The following is a 15,414-nucleotide window of genomic DNA, read 5'->3' as shown; positions in this document are numbered from 1 at the left end:
AGCTCATCAGCTGCAGTGTTGTCCTCTGGGGTTTGCACCTCAGTTTCCCCCCGTAGCATGGAGCTCTCGGGAGCGCTGCGGTGCGCTCAGTGCTTGTTCAGAAAGCCTGGAGCTGACCGGGTGGAGCGGAGGCCGCAGGGCGTGAGACCAGGAGGGAAGGGAGGAGAAAAGCAGGCGGGCAGAGCTCTGACATGTCGGGAGCTGGCTGAACACGCGGACCCGCGGAACGGCGCCATCGAGCTGCCTGGGGTCCTCTCCACAGGCCGCGGCTGAGCTCAGCAGACACCATCGGTGTCTGACTGGGGCCAGGCTGTGGCGTTCCCTCCCTCCCTGCCTGGCAGAGCCCAGACCTCACGCCCACATTTTGCCACATGTGCCCCCCCTTTTGGAAGTGTGACTGCAGTAAGGAGGCTCCCGCAGGGAGCGCTGACGGGCACAGGAGCTCAGGGCACTCCGTAGCTCAAAGCAGCAGTATGCCCCAGTAATGCAGAGGGGAAACCAAGGCACAGAGCATAACTGCTGTGCCTGAGGTGACCCAGGAGTAGCTGCATATCCCTCAGTCCCAGGGCAGCGCCCTCCCCACTGCACCAGCTCAAAGATGGCAGGCAAGGGGCGCCAACGGGCCCCACAGCGCTGCCGTGCTCCAAGGCGGCACATGTGGTCCGGGTACGATTAACACCTGCAGAGCAACAACCCGGGGCGCAGTGCAAACCAGCGCGCCTCGGGGTCGGGTCCCTTTGCGTCTAATACAACGCAAGCTGAGGCCGAGGCTTACGAGCTCCCATCAGCCTTTGTGGGGGGAGGGGCTTGTATGCAAATCAGTAACCGCAGCATCTGTTCTTTCCCCCCCCTTTCTTTCCTGCTCAGTCCTGGTACCTGGGATAATCACAGCTGCCCCATCCCGTCGCCTCCCTTCTCCTCTGCTTTGGGCGTCCCGAGAGGAAAAGAAGTAACAGCCCCAGGCCCAGCCTTTCGGTGAAGATGGAGAGAGCGAATTACCGACGATGACGACGACGAAAAGAAAAAGAGACCCACACCCAAGACGTTACAAGGAAGGAAGGAAGGAAAAGGTTCAAACTTTTTTAAAAAGTAAAAACAAGCAAAAACCCTACAGACAAAACAGCGATCCACGCACACGACGATGCGGAGTCCCGTTTGCCAGAAACACTATTTGCCCTGCCGGCTGACCTCCTGGGAAGAGAACGGACACAGCTCATGACACAGGTCTCTTCCAGCAGCAGCAGCGCCAGAGTCTCGCCTGCAGTTCTCCAAAGGGTTGTATATGCAAAATTGTCTTTCCAATTTACTCCTTCATTCTCGCCTCTCGTGAGTAGAAAAGAACAAATTTCCCAGGCTCCCCCACCCCACCCCAGCCCACCCTTCTCAGCGAACTGTTTACTATCCAGGAGGGTGCTGGGGCTGGGTGGGAAGGCAAAGAGACAAGGCATTCGGTTGTTTCTGAACCAGAGGTGCTGGGTGGGGCAGGCGAGCGCTCCTTCGTGCTGTTGCTCCCTGTTCCACCCCAGACAAGACGCCTCCAGCCAGCTGCTGGCCCAGAGTTCGGACAACGCGTTCGCCTTTTCTTTGTTTTTTCTTAAATGCTCTATGCCATTAAATGCTCTTCGTTAGGGTGGGGAACGGAGCCCTCCTGGGATCTTGGCACTGCTTTCTGGTGCACTAGAGGAGCGGCATTGTGGGGAAGCGGGGGTGGCGGGGGTACACGGGCTGGAGCCCCTTTAATCCTTCTCTTTCTCGGATTGCCTTTGGGCATAACCAGCTGCAGAAGGGGAGGGACAGAACTCGGCTGTCCCCTGAGCTGAGCCCCGGGCTGTGCATCTGGGCTCCTCTGTACGTAGAGCCCGTGTTTCCAGGCGAGGAACAAGCAGGCCAACCGGGGAGCAGGGCACTGGCTTCAAGGGGGGACGTTGCCACAGCTTGGAGCCTTGGCACGAGCCAGCACTGCAGGAGGAGATGGGTCCGAGACTCACCATCCGGCTGGCTGGAATGCGCAAGGCGCAGAGATAACGCTGCTGTTCAGATTGGCACTAACGGGCTCTGGGAATTAGCCCTGGAGCTCCGTTTGGAAATGAAGGGGGTGGAAATTTCTGAATTACAGATCGGCTGAAACAGCTGAGTCCAAAACTCCAAATCTCTCCTCTGGGAATAATTCTCCCGATGGCGTCTGCTGTTCCCCAGGTGCCTTCCCCTGCTGCCGAGCCCTGCCAGCCGGAGCCAGCTGGGAGCAAATCCCTGTCTCTCTGCAGTGAAAGACACGACGCCAGTGTCCTGCTGGGTGTGGCGTGGCATAGCTCCGTCGCAGTCCATGGGTGGGACTATTCCACCCTTACGTGGGTGTCATGCCCATAGGGCAGGGCTGCGCCAACGTAGCGTGCCACACTGGTAAACTTTCCATACTGGAGCTTATGCCGCGTAGCTCCTGGCAAATGTGGGGCCTGTTTGAAAACCCCACAACTCTCTTTGTGTGGGGGCGAGGCGGGGCTGGACTCTGCTACCAGGGCAGGGCCTGGGATTTGTGTGGACTGAGTCTTCTTCTCGCTTGGCTCTGGAAAGTTAGGATGGGACAGGTGGGCCGAGGGGAGGGAAGGGCGGAGCGAGATTTCCCCCGCGCACCTGTGTACAAAGAGCTATGCACACCTGTGGACAGGTACCATGTAGACTAGTGGCGAGATGGTTGCAATTGTGTTGCACATTTTGTAGGAAATGCACTTTTAAGAGGGAATGATAAAAAAAAGAGCAGCAGCAGCAGGAGAGTGGAGCTCCCGGCACTGGCTTGTTGGGAGATTTTTTTTTTAAAGAGAGAGGATTTGCTTCCTGAGAGGCTGCACCACAGATGGGACACACCCTCCCCCCCCACCACCCCGTTTGTGGGACCGGAGTAGGCCTTGGATCCATGACTTGGGTAGGCAAGGTGCCCTAAATTCAGACGGGTGGGGGCCGTGACACTGCTGGGCTCTGCCCAGCTCAGACACCTCCCCATTTCCTTCTCCCCGGCCAGTCGCTCCCCAGCCCCCGCCATACAACGCAGTTCCTGACTGGTTCAAGTGCCTGAATTTTCTACTGCCGTCCCCTGGGCGTCGGCGAGCTCAGAGAGCCAGGGCCGGGGCTGAGCTTTCACCTGTCCGCAGGGCTGTGGGAGCCGGGCAGGGCTCGGGATATTAGCGAGACGTGCCGTGGAGGTGGGCACTGGACCCGCATGTGTTGGCGAGAGAGATGCTCTCGAGTTACACAGAGCTCGTCTGCCTGCCGAGAAGCATGAAGACAAACGGCCCCGTTCACTGTGATCCCTGGCTGGGCCCGAGAGTGGCGCGCGCGCCAGATTTACATGGGGAAATCACCCGGTTCGCTGAGAAGCTAAATTAAACGACACGAGCCGGAGCATGGGCTGGGCTCGGCGAGGGAGAGACCAGGGCCGGACTCTGCCCACCGATCCAGGATCCTGAGGGGGTGAGACGCCGTTGCCAGGCAGTTGTTGGAGGGCTGCCTCTTCCGAACGAAATCTTTCACGCGTGCCGCACACGCGGCAGCAAGAGAAATGGGGCCATTGGCTGCGCCCTTTGGCAGTCGAAAGTGTGACCAGGGAGAGGGGGGCCTCTGCTCCCTGGAACAGCCGTGCCTGGTGGGGCACTGGTGCTACGGGACAGAGGCCCCCGCACACCCTCGGATCCTCTGTTCGGTCACGGCAGAGAGCCCTGTGAATTCACCGAGCCAGCACCGTCCTCCCTCCCTGGCCCATTTCATGCCCACCCAGGCAGCCCCTTAGGAGAGTGCTCGAAAGGTCCAACCTGCTTCCTCACCAGTTCCTGTCCGAGCATGGAGCAAGCCGTGGGTCTGCAGTGGGGCCCGGAGAGAGGAGACCCCGCCTTGGCCCTCTGCAGGCAGCGCCGCCGGTTAGTGCCTTAGATCAGCAGCGGGAATGCGCTGCCCCTCCCGCCTCCAGCACGGCTGGGCCCCTGGGCGCCCCTGCCCGCTGTCTGCTCCGCTTTATGCAGGCAATTGCCTGTGGTGGAGAAACAAGGGGCCGTCCCCCCACTTCCTGCCCATAGATACACCAGGGGTGGGGGAGGGATAGCGGCAGGGCAGGTGTCTCTGGGGAGGGGGAGCCCAACGGCCACGGAGCAAAGCGGCAGGAATCCACGCAGAGAGAGGACCACCCAACCGCCAGCACCTGTTGGCATAGCCCAGCGCCAGGCGGTGCCCTCGGGAGCCCAGCGCTGCTGTTCCCCAGCCACGGGGCACATCAAACAAGGGGAGAATCCCAAAGGGGAGTGAGGTGCCCCACTCCCAGTGACTGTCAATGGGACCTGCCTCTATGCCTGAACATCAGTGAGTCAGCCCGTCCCCCTCATACCCACCTCCACCAGCAAGGGACCCCGTCTAGAGCTGGCCCCAGACGACAGCCTCCTCGGGCACAGCAAGAGCGGCAGTTTGCCCCCTGGCCAGCCCCTGCCCTGCTCCCCGGCTCCAGGCTCTGCTGCGCCCGGCGAGGGGAGAAGGGGCGCTATGGGGCCGGGCATTCCCAGCCCGAGGGCCGTGTACACTTCCTAATGGAGGAGAGAATCAGGAGGAAAGGAGGAAGAAGATGGCAGAGGAGCGATGACTGGAGAGGAAGGCTGAAAATGGGCTGCTGGGCAAAAAGGAGCCAGGAAACTGGAGCGCTCTTCGCAGCAGGGAAACGCCAGGCACCTGCAAGTCATTCCTGCACTGCTTCTCCGCTGGGCCTACACTGAGTCCTCCCCAGAGCGGCAGGAAAATCCATCTCGGCCCTACAGTCCTGTGCACCCCAGGCCACGCTCCCCTCCTGTCCCCGCTCTCCCCAGGAGATACCCAGGTTAATTATGGGGGGCAAAGGATTCCAGGTCTGGTTCAGCCTCCCCCACTGCCCTCGAGGCTGCTTCCTGGGTCCGTTCCAGGGGTGCACAAATAGACCCCGCTCCGTTGCCTGCAGGGACTGACTGGGTATTCGAGGCTGCAGCAGATGCTGATCACCTGTGACAATCATTTCTACCTCCCCTGCCCACCGCAATGGCTTCCTGCTCAGCCCAGAGCCCCTTGATTCCTCTCTATCTATTCCCAATCCATCCCCGTTATCTATCTAATCTATCTATCTATCCCTATCCACCCACCATCTATCTACCCACCCCCTTTATCTAATCTGTCTATCCACCCCCTTTATCTAATCTATCTATCTATCCATCTATCTATCCCCATCCACCCCCATCTATCTAATCTATCTATCTATCCCCATCCAACCCCTTTATCATCTATCTAATCTATCTATCTATCTATCCTCTCTCTCTCTCTCTCTAGCCCCAGTCGCGTCTAGGCACTGGCTCCAGTGAGAATCGGAGGTGCTTTCCTTTGAATCAAACTCTTTGCCCCCCGTAGCTTTGTATAGTTTTGGGGGGTGTTCTCCCACTATTTCTTCCCCTTCCTTGTGCCTCCCACCCACTTCCCCTCCGCCCCCTTCTCTGGCATGCCCGACAGGGAGATGCTGGTTTCTCCTCCCCGACAGGAGCTCGGGCCTTTGGAAGTGACTTTCAATCAGGCAGCGAGTCAGACACGAAAAGGAAGAGGGGCACTCCTTTGCTCCCACCCCGGGTACACGTTCTGCTTCCCCAGAGCTCGGGGCGGCGCGTGGACCTGGGGCAATTCACACAGCTCCTAGGGCCTGCGCGGCCCAACGGACCATCCAAAGCCAAAGCGAGGCGGGGCTGGATCAGGCCTGATGCGATCCCAACACCTGCATTTTCCAGTGAGGGCTGTGGCTTCGGCACCCTGCTCTCAGCGCTGGGTTTTGGGGGCTAGACTGGCTGGTTCCAAGGAGCCGTTTTCACAATCGGGCCCAGGGGCTGGCCAAACCTTGCATACCATGTCCAGCTCCAAGGTGGGACCTTATCTGGCAGGGGGACAGAGGGACCTCATTTCTGGTGCCCCTGTGGGAGGGGCTGACACAGGAAGTCCAAAACAAAAGCAATTGATGGAGAGGGGGGAAAAATTTAAAAATACAAAAAAAAATAAATAAATAAAATAGAAATAAACTGCATGGTGCTTTAACAGGAACTCATGTGACCTAGCTCAACCAATCAGCTACTGGCTGATAATGTGCATGGCAGACTGTATAACTGGCTCTACCTTCACCCCCCGACGAAAAATCATGTATAAAAGAAAAAAAGTTTAAAAATCCATGTTTCCTAATTTGCACGAAATTTGATACCACATGATGTGCCTTGCCTTCTAAGCCTAAGTGTTAACCGTACTGGTATCACCACACAGGAATAGCTGCATGCACTGGTTCTCGTAGTAAAATTAAGGGGGGAGGGATGGGACTTTTCGTCATTTGTCAAACCCTTCAGGGTTCAGTTGGGGGCTGTTGTTTGTTAATTTTCTTTTTTAAGTGTGTGTCGGTTCTGACGTCCTGGGGAAGGCTCTGCGCGGCTCAGAAATGTTGGGATGGCGTCACATAGGGCTGGGGTCGAGGCTCAGCTATGCTGGCGTAATCCGGGGCGCGCCCCCTCTGATCCTGCTTATGCCTAACTTGCGGCCTTTGTAACCCCATTGGCTTCAATGGGGTTACTCCAGTTTCACACCATTGTGACCCCGTTCACATTCAGTGCAGTTACTCCAGTTTCACACCAGCATACTGAGATGATGAGTCTGCCCCCAGACCGTACGTTTGTTTTATAATCAGGCGTTATACCCTGAACCCTCCATACTGGCAGACAGGACACAGAAATAAATAACCAGGGAACCTTCCTGGGTTTCAGAATCAGAAACCAACGAAATTTGCAAGGGGAGTGTGAAACAAACAAAGCCCTGGCCTGGAGTCTTTTGTCTGATTGAGGCAGGTCCGAGAGGGGAGCTGAGTGGACGGTGAAGAATAACCTCCTGGTTTCTAGTGCTCCCAGCAGGAAGATTGTCTTGGCAATCAGCCCCAGGTAGAGATTTCTTTTGCCCCCTCTCGCCCAGCCTCCCAACTTGTCCAGGCCAAATTAGGCGGTAGCTCTCCCTACATTAGCCATGCACATGGTTTCTTTTTGCTTGCATTGGGCACTGAGTTGCCAGGCTGTCCTGTTTATTACCAGCTTCCCCTCCTATACGTCTTCCAGCTGTTCATACAAAGTGCATCTTGTATGAAAAAAATATGCAATACCTGTTTTGTCTGTGTTGATAGCTCCGTTAGCTGAGACTCTCAGTGACTGATCCAACCCCGGCGGGGCAGTGGGAGGGGTTTTGTGGCATGGGGTGGGGGAGGTGGGATTTTGTGTGGTTTTTCCTTTTCCTTTTTAATTGACCAAAGTTAATGAGCACGGCAGCAGAATCTCCCTCCTTCCTCAGCCAGCGCTGGGTGGGGGGGACGGGACACGTGTACGTTCTGGTGTGGCGGGGAGGGCGGGGGGAGGATTCATCGTTGGTATTAGCATCGTGTTTCCTTTGAGAAGGGCAGGTGGTTCTGAGACGGGCCTGGATCCGAGAGGTCAGGTGTGAAGCCAGGGCCAGGCCCACACCCTGACCTCGGAATCAAGGGCAGCTGGGGGATTGTTTCAATCTTCCCGGTGATTTTATTTTCAAATCACATTGATTTACCTCCTGGAGAGGGGAATCCACTGGCTCCTTCTGTGCTGAGCCTCCGGCCATGCACCCAGAGAGCTCAGCAGCCACGCTGGACTCGCGGGCTCCCAGGGGTGGTGGGTCGTTGGTGCTGGCTGGAGGGGATGTGATCAGGCCAGTCCCTAGGGAGGCATGCTTCACAGTGTGACGGGAGCGGAGGGGCGTTTTCAGGGAGATGGCGGGTCTGCAACGTGCTGGGCTGGCAGGTGCGCGGTGGGTTTCCAGTGAAGGGAAACGGGGAGCAAGGGGTGCGAGCATCCAGATCAGAGAGGAAAGGTGTGTGAATGCCGGACGTGCTGTTCCAGAGGAACCCCAGGGCCGTTGCCTCTCCAGATGCTGCTGGGACAGTGCCACCATCAGCAGGAGAGTCTCTCTCCCCCTCGCAACGACCCGGGGTTCTTCTGGAGCCACCCGCAGGCTATGGAGCTGCACATGCCTCGCTCACCCCACTGAGCCCAGATCAAAGAGACCCGCTCCCCAGCCAGGGCAGGATTCACACTCCCTGGGTGCGGCCCCCCGTACGTCACCTGCGTTTAAATATATAAACATGAGTTCTCTGTAGGAGCCTCGCCAGGGCCTGCTTGGGGCCAGGCCACGTGGGGATGAGCCAGCAAAGGGGCAGTTGAGAGATCCCAGTGTTGCATGCCCTCTCCGGGCCGGTCTCCCCCAGGCCCCGGCACTTGCCGTGAGCAGTGTGTGCTCCGTAGCGCCTCAGCCTGGTTTGGGAGGCAGGAAGAAGAAAATTAGACTAACTTTTTTTGGTACAAACCCTACAAGAAATGGTTCCCGTGCCCTGGGCTGATGGGGCCGTTCCAACCATTCCACATGTCACAAACCAGCAACCTTCCCACCCCCCCGACACACGCAGCATGGCTGGGCCAGCCAGCCAAGCATCAGGAGCCAGCCTCCCAGAAATGATGAGACTGGCTGGAAAATCATGAGATTTAGAGATAAAATATGGGCTCTTTGGCTTTCCTACCGGTGCTGGAGTCTCCAGAGGATTTCAAGCGGGTCTCCCAGCCAGGACGGCTAAAACAGGCCTTTAGATTTGAAACGCAAGTCTCCCTAGAAAGAAAAGGAGTACTTGTGGCACCTTAGAGACTAACCAATTTATTTGAGCATAAGCTTTCGTGAGCTACAGCTCACTCCTCCACCTCTGTGAGCTGGGGGTGCGAAGGAAAACAAGGCTGGCCATTAAACCGGCAAGCGTGGGCAATGCTGGGAGATGCCGGGAGTGCCCCCCCCCAGCTGAACGTGATGGCTCTGGGCCCATTTCTGCTGCCCCAGGGTCTCACTGACTGCTCAGGTGGCTCCAAGTGTGTCACGCCTGATTTACACCAGTGCAAGTGAGATTAGGGCCAGGCTCTGCCCTACCCCAGGATGGGACAAGTGGACAGAGCCGTCTGCAAGACTAGCTGCTTTAAAAACACCCTGGGCTAAGGTCTTGCACTAGGCCTACGGCCCACTTAAGTGCCACATCAGCCCTTAAGCGGGACATAGGCGTTGGGGAACTTGAGTCATCGTGTGCCAGCCCTCTGCTGAGGGGTGAATTTCATCCCAGTAGAAGGATCTACCACTGCGGCAGGCAGTTACCACCATCCACCCGTCATTCCAGACTTGCCACTGTGGTATGGTCGCCCCCTCCGAGCCAGAGATGCCTTGGAAAGACGGAGGCTTTGCTGCCCCTCGCTCACGCCAAGCGCTGGCAGGCCCCCTGCTGCTGACGGTTCCACACACACGCACACGACGTGAACAATTAGCCAGAGCCAACGGACCTGGAAGCAAAAGTGGCTTTGTTTGAGGAGGAAGGTTGTTTGTGTCAAGAGTGCTAGATGATGGCTTTGCGGTGGGGGGTGGCTGGGCGAGCGACCGGGACAGAGGAAGGCTAGAATTGTAGAAAGCTCGTCGTGGGTTTGGTTTCCTCTCTTGTGTATTTTTTTTTTACTGTTGCATTCTTCGTGCCATGGGCCGGAGAGGGAGGGATTTGAAGCAAGGGATGCATTTGTGGAAAGTCCTCGGGGGATCTTTTTATGCAATGTGCAGTATTGTTTTCTGCAAGGACAATGCAACGCGGGTAGCTGTAGTTTATTTTAAAAGACAAAAAAAAAATCCCCCAAAAAAAGACAAAAAAGAAAAGAAAAGCAGGTAAAAAACCCCACAAAAAAAAATCACCCGCAACCTAACCGACAAGTGAACGAGTTTGCAGGCCACACACCCGCTGTGACCGACTCTGCGGGAACCGGGCTGGGCGGTAACCCCACAACAATCCAACCCCTTCAGTGCAAGAGCTCCTGACACAGCAACTGCCTTTGTGTTCATACCACGGAAGAAGGGGTGGAGGCAGGGGGTGCTGGATGCTTTCTCCGTGGATGGGGCCTGAGTCAACCTCCAACCATGCCCAATTGCTCATGCGGGCACAACGCCCACTGAGCTGAGCTGGGCTTTGGCCTGTGCGTGGCTCATACAGCTGAGCCCTAAACAGAGTCTGGCAGAGAAATCCAGGTGCGGACAGCAGCCTCTCTCTGTGGCAGGAGTGCAAAGCACTGGTCACGTTTTCTGTCCCACCCAAAAAACTTCCGCTCTCGGCCAGGTAAAGATTGGCTTCAATTTTTCCATTCCGAGCCTTCAGATTCCAGCATCTCTGCAGATGGAAGCTGTTGGGCCGGTGAGATCTTTGGGCCAGGCCAGGGCCACCAACCCAAACCCCAGAACTGTCTAGCTGTAGCATTTCATTTTTTCTGTCTTGTTTCAAAGACAGCCACAAAAAATCCCCCACGAAGAAATTGCACCTTACCAAACGTTCCGACCAATCCAGGGGGGCGCTGAGCAGCACGGCGCTGAGCAGCACGGGGGCGCAAGCGTTGGCTAGTTGACTGGGCTCTTTCGCGTCCACCAATGAAAGGGAAGCTCACACCGCCCCCTCCTCCTCCCCTGGGAAAATTTGCACTGTTTCACTCACCACACTTTTCTTTGCCGTTTCTTAGTTACCCCAGCCCCAGGGGCCAGGAGAGGGGCCCAGCAAGGGGGCGACCGAGGCAGGTGGGACTGGGATGGACTGCAGCCTGCAAGGTCTGTGTGATCAGACAGCCCAGAGACCAGGCACAAGAGTTCAGACCCAGATCCCCATTCTTCTGAAGTCCAGGCCTTGTCAGAGCCAGTTTTGGTTCAGGTTCTGGGGGCTGTTTGTGTCGGAGGCTGCAGCTCATTGCTAGAGACCAGCAGGGCAATCCTGCACTCGCTAATGCCACTGACCCCAGCGGGGTTAGTCCTCATTTACGCGAGGGCAGAATTCGGTCCCCTGGCCTCCACCCCCTTGTCTGAGACATGCTCCCAGGCCCTGCCTGACGGAAATATGCAAATTCCATCACAGTCTCCACCTCCATTGTCTTTTGTACCCTTTGAGGGTTAGTTTGGTTTGGTTTGGGGTTTGTTATTTTTTTTCTCTGTGACTTTTTAACTCCAAACAAGGCAGCAGCCTGAGCTGGGGAGCAGAGATCACTGCGCGCGGTAGACACTTAGCACGGGATGTTGGGTTTGGTTGTTTCATTTTTTTTTTCTTTCTCTGCTGTATCGATACAATCACATAGTTCAGTCATTGAAATAGACACATAGCCGTTCACGACGGTCTCTGGAAATATCTTGGCAAGGCAAGGATCTGGGGCGGGGCGGGGGGGGTGGGCTGATGCTGCCAGGCACTGGCAGGACAGGCCCATGGGGGAGAAAGGGCACGGGTGGTGTCTGGAGAGAAATACACCCCATCAGCGTCAAGCTAAGGGTCTTGTTTCTCCACACAAACTCCTGGAACGTTTAGCTCTTCTAGAGTCTCTAGACAATCAGCTTGGGGAGCAGCCTGTGTAGCCTTCGCTGGCATGGAGGGCGGACAGGGACTGTGATGGACCCCGTCCAGACTTCTTCCCGGGGCTCTGAACAGTCCCAATCCCCAACTTCCACTGAGAGACAATCCCAAGACACACCCTAGGCTGGGGAGGTCTCCTTCCCTCCAGCCTCTGAGCCATGCACTCAACCCTCCCCAAGCAGAGACAGCCCCCACCCGCTGGACCCCTCCATGCACAGCCAGGCAAGGCACAGCGCTTGCTGAGTTCATTCATGCACTACAGTTTCTCTGGAGGGTTCTTGATTTTTTCGTTGTTGTTGTTGTTGTTGTCAACGTCTAAAAATCTAACACAAAAAGTTCTCGTGACCTACAAATAGAAAACCATGTACATCTCTCTCTCTCTCTCTATATGGTGCTACAGGGGCTGGATCTCAGAGCCTTGGGGACCCGGGCACAAGGTCAAATGTATCTACAGCTACCCCACCCGCTCCTCTCTGGAGAGGACGATAATCCAGCTGTTCCGGTTTTAATGTCGTTTGTTTCGTGTCGGGAAGGAGGCTGGGGGCTGAGCATAGGACCTGTGCATGCAAAATCTAAGAGCAGACAATCCTTCGTCACAGCCCCGGGGTCCCCTGGGCAGTCAAGGTACCTTACATCACAAACGAGGGTATCTTTTGTTTCGTTGTAATATGAGTTGGAAATTGCCACTTTTTGTCTCTTCCGCTTGCACATGGATCTTGGGGCTTGGTCTGTTTTAACGGAGCAAAGACGCTGCTTGGCTGCCACTTCCTTCCATATTTAGCTGAAGTATTGGGGGCTGGTGGGGGGCAGATCCTCAGCAGACGAAAGGCCCCAATCCTGCTGCAGAGGAGCCTTATGCCCCTGTCCAGCCAACTAGTGCAGCCCAAGCTAGAGTCCGGCCGTGTTCCGCACAGCACGACAACGAGAGGGAAGCGCTGTGCTGAATTGGGGCCGGGAGGGGTCTCACTGAAGTGACTGGGCTCCCCCGCATGCATTGAGCTAAGCACATGCCTAAGTCTGTGCAAGCACAGGCGTGAAATCCCTCTGGCTCCACCGAGGCCGCCCGGGAGCTGTGCCGAAGGACCCCAGCGAGGGACGTAGCGCCTAGTCTCTCCCCTCGCCCTTCTGCCCTGAGGTGGCTCCCAGGGTAGGAGGAGAACTTACTAAAGTCCCCGTCACTGGGCAAATCCAGACCTTTCTAGATTAACAAAACTGGAATTCCTGTCGGGAACACCCAAGTTATCACCAGATCCTCCCCCTCCTCCTTCCCCCACGTGTCAACCCCCGACTCCATCAGAACTGGGGTTCCTTCAGGTTGGCCCAATTCACTTTGGCGGCTCTACAGGCTCCAGAGCCCCGCCTGTTCTGGTTACTAACGACGACGACAACCATAGTTTTACACACAACAACCAAAAAAAAAAAAAAAGCGGCAGCCAGCAGGAATCTGAAATACACCAATACCAAAAATTCTGACGAAGCAGTGCCTCTTGCTTGCTGCTGGCTTGGCTTCCTTTTTTTTTTTTTTTTTTTTGCCCCACCCTGCCCAGGATTTTGGAGGGCGGGCAGCCGGAGGGAGGGGGGGTTGCTTATACAACCATCTTGTATGTTTCCTACGCAGCACTGCCTCTGTCCCAGGGAAAGTCCAGCTTCGTCCTTTGCCCTGCTGTCCGGATGGGGCAAGAGGGTGGGCGGGGTCAGTATTTAGTCACGCCCACCCAGCAAGATCATTAGCAGAGGGGGCAGAGTTTTTTGTTTCATTAAAGCCTCAAGAACTTTGTCTGGAAAAAAATCGAGGGCTTCCTTTGTGGGAAAATTGTAGCAGGGCAGGGGCCAGGGTCGGGCGCACACCGGTGGGACTGACATTCTGGGGTCAGTCCATGGTTTCTTTCCCCCGGCATCTGAGCCAGAGCCTCCCGAAGTCAGTGGGAAGCTAGCCATGGCCACAGCTAGGCCTTGGCTCAGGTTCCCAAGGCACGGCTCCGCCGGCCTTTGAGTCCTGCCACAGGTTGCCAGGCTCAGAACGCCGCCATCCCCAGCCAATCCCGCCCCTGCCTCGGGCTGGCCCCAGAGCTGGCTAGCATCCCCCTCCCCTGATGGCAGGGTGAGCTCGGGGGGCAGGCGGCGCGTCCTTCCCCGTGGGACTTTCTCCAGGCTGAGGCTGGTGAGGCTAGTGCCGGGCAGGAGATATTTCCCGGAGATACGCTGGGACCGAGTGGAACGTTGGTTTTTCCCTTTGGTTTGGATTTCATTCGGAAGCTCTTTTGTTCCTTCCTTTCCGTTGCTCTGGGGCGGACATTGCAGCCACAGTTATTCTGTTTCTTGCTTCTTGCTTGCAGCGCCACGTTACACACACGTACCACGGCACCAGGGAAGGCCGAGCTGCGGGGCGCATATCGCATGGGCGGCTTCTTAGACAGTGCCTGGTGGGCAAAGCTCTCTGATCAAACCCCCTCCGTTGGCCCCCCGGCTCCCCCACCTGCATGTAGAGCCCCCTCCCCATTTCCTGCCCCACCCCCATGGCTGGATAGCTCCTTTGGTTGCTTCCCTGGTGCCTCACAATATTTGATGATAACATTGTACGCAGCCATTATTGTTTAGCAGATGCTCCTGCCTACATACACCTTACTGAAAGCGACTATGGGTTTTTTCCCCCCTATGCAAAAAAAAAAACAAAACAAAACAAAAAAAAAGTTTAAAAAAACAGAAAGAAAGGAAAAAAATAAGAAAAAATGTATAAAAATTAAACAAGCTATGCTTCAACTCTACACTGTGTCTGGGTTTCAATGCAGCCGCCAGGCCGGAGCCTGCCAGCCCTGTGATGTGGGTCGGTGTCATGAGCCTTGGTTAGCAGCTGGAGAAACTGAGGCACAAACCGGGGCAGTGGCTTTAGCCAGGGACACGCAGAGACACCCCAGGGGTCCCGCTCCCTTGTTCCTGTGCATAATCCCATTGGGCAACCACACTTTACAGACTAGCGTGAGAAGGATCGGTGACCATGCTCTGGGCCTCCATTAGTATGGTGGGGACCCTGAGATGGCCCCGCTCCTGGTCAGGGCATCCTCAGTCCTGGAGGGTCTCTCATTTTTGCCTCTTGTCAAATAATCACTCCCATTTGCCGTTGGGGAAACTGAGGCACCGAGGTCCCAATTTGGAAATGCGCAGAGGCCTGTGTTTAAGTGCCGTGGGCACAGTGCGTCACTGCTTCCTGGAGCCAGGCTCCAGGGGATGTGACCTGACATGGGGCAGCAGCACAGCCCAGGTGTCCTGCCTTCTCTTCTCACTGTGCCGTAACTCGGCCTTCTTCTGCCTGGGCTGGTCTCAGGCGGTGACACTGCTGCCCCTGCAACGCCGGGGGGTAGGAACCGCCCCCAGCACCCCACTGGGGACCCCATCTCCACAGCTCATCACTCGACCCGCAAGCCTCCACACGGGCCAGGAAATCAACTGACCAGGTCTCAGTGCACGGAGCCAAGATCGGATTGTTTAGCTTTAAACCAGATTAGTAAATAACCAGGGACGAGCCCCTGCAGCGCGAGCCAGGCAGGCCCACACACAGCATGTTGCTCCCCAGGGCTGAATTTGGGTTGCGTAGACCCCACAGCACAAGGGCCCCCTGCTGGCCAGAGACCTCAACCCCTCTGATTAGTCCCTCTTAAAGGGGATTCTCTCTCACCCTGCCGCTCAAACATGGGTTGGGAGGTCACAGCCCCCAGGAGATCCCCATGCAGACCCCACGGTGGGCAGGTGCCCGGGGCTCCCCCATGCCGATCCCACAGCAGGGAGGTGCCCGGGGCTCCCCATGCCATGTCCACAGCCCTGCAGGGTTCACATGCAACAGTGAGGCCCGGCCTGATCAGGAGCGGGCGGCTCAGCGGGGATTATGGGCACTGACAGAGATACCATGCCACCCAGACCCCCCCAATGCCCCA

The 15,414-nt window shown here is 56.6% G+C and overlaps 1 protein-coding gene across 6 annotated transcripts in view; it reads left to right on the top strand.

Moving 5' to 3' along the window:
* NFIC (nuclear factor I C) overlaps positions 1 to 14,250 on the top strand; it is a 158,276-nt gene extending 144,026 nt beyond the window's left edge. For 5 of the 6 annotated variants that reach the window (XM_073324331.2, XM_073324334.2, XM_073324329.2 and 2 more), the window contains one exon: positions 11,886 to 14,250. In XM_073324331.2, coding sequence (XP_073180432.1) covers positions 11,886 to 12,152 — 267 coding nt within the window. In that variant the 3' untranslated portion in view covers positions 12,153 to 14,250. Of the gene's footprint in view, positions 1 to 867; positions 1,042 to 11,885 lie in introns of those variants that run through there. The other variant, XM_073324333.2, reaches the window with a different exon arrangement.
* The last annotated feature ends 1,164 nt before the right edge of the window (positions 14,251 to 15,414 follow it).

Source organism: Lepidochelys kempii, chromosome 25, assembly GCF_965140285.1.
Source record: "Lepidochelys kempii isolate rLepKem1 chromosome 25, rLepKem1.hap1, whole genome shotgun sequence".
Lineage (NCBI taxonomy): Eukaryota > Metazoa > Chordata > Testudines > Cheloniidae > Lepidochelys > Lepidochelys kempii.
This window is presented reverse-complemented; position numbering and strand designations above follow the sequence as displayed.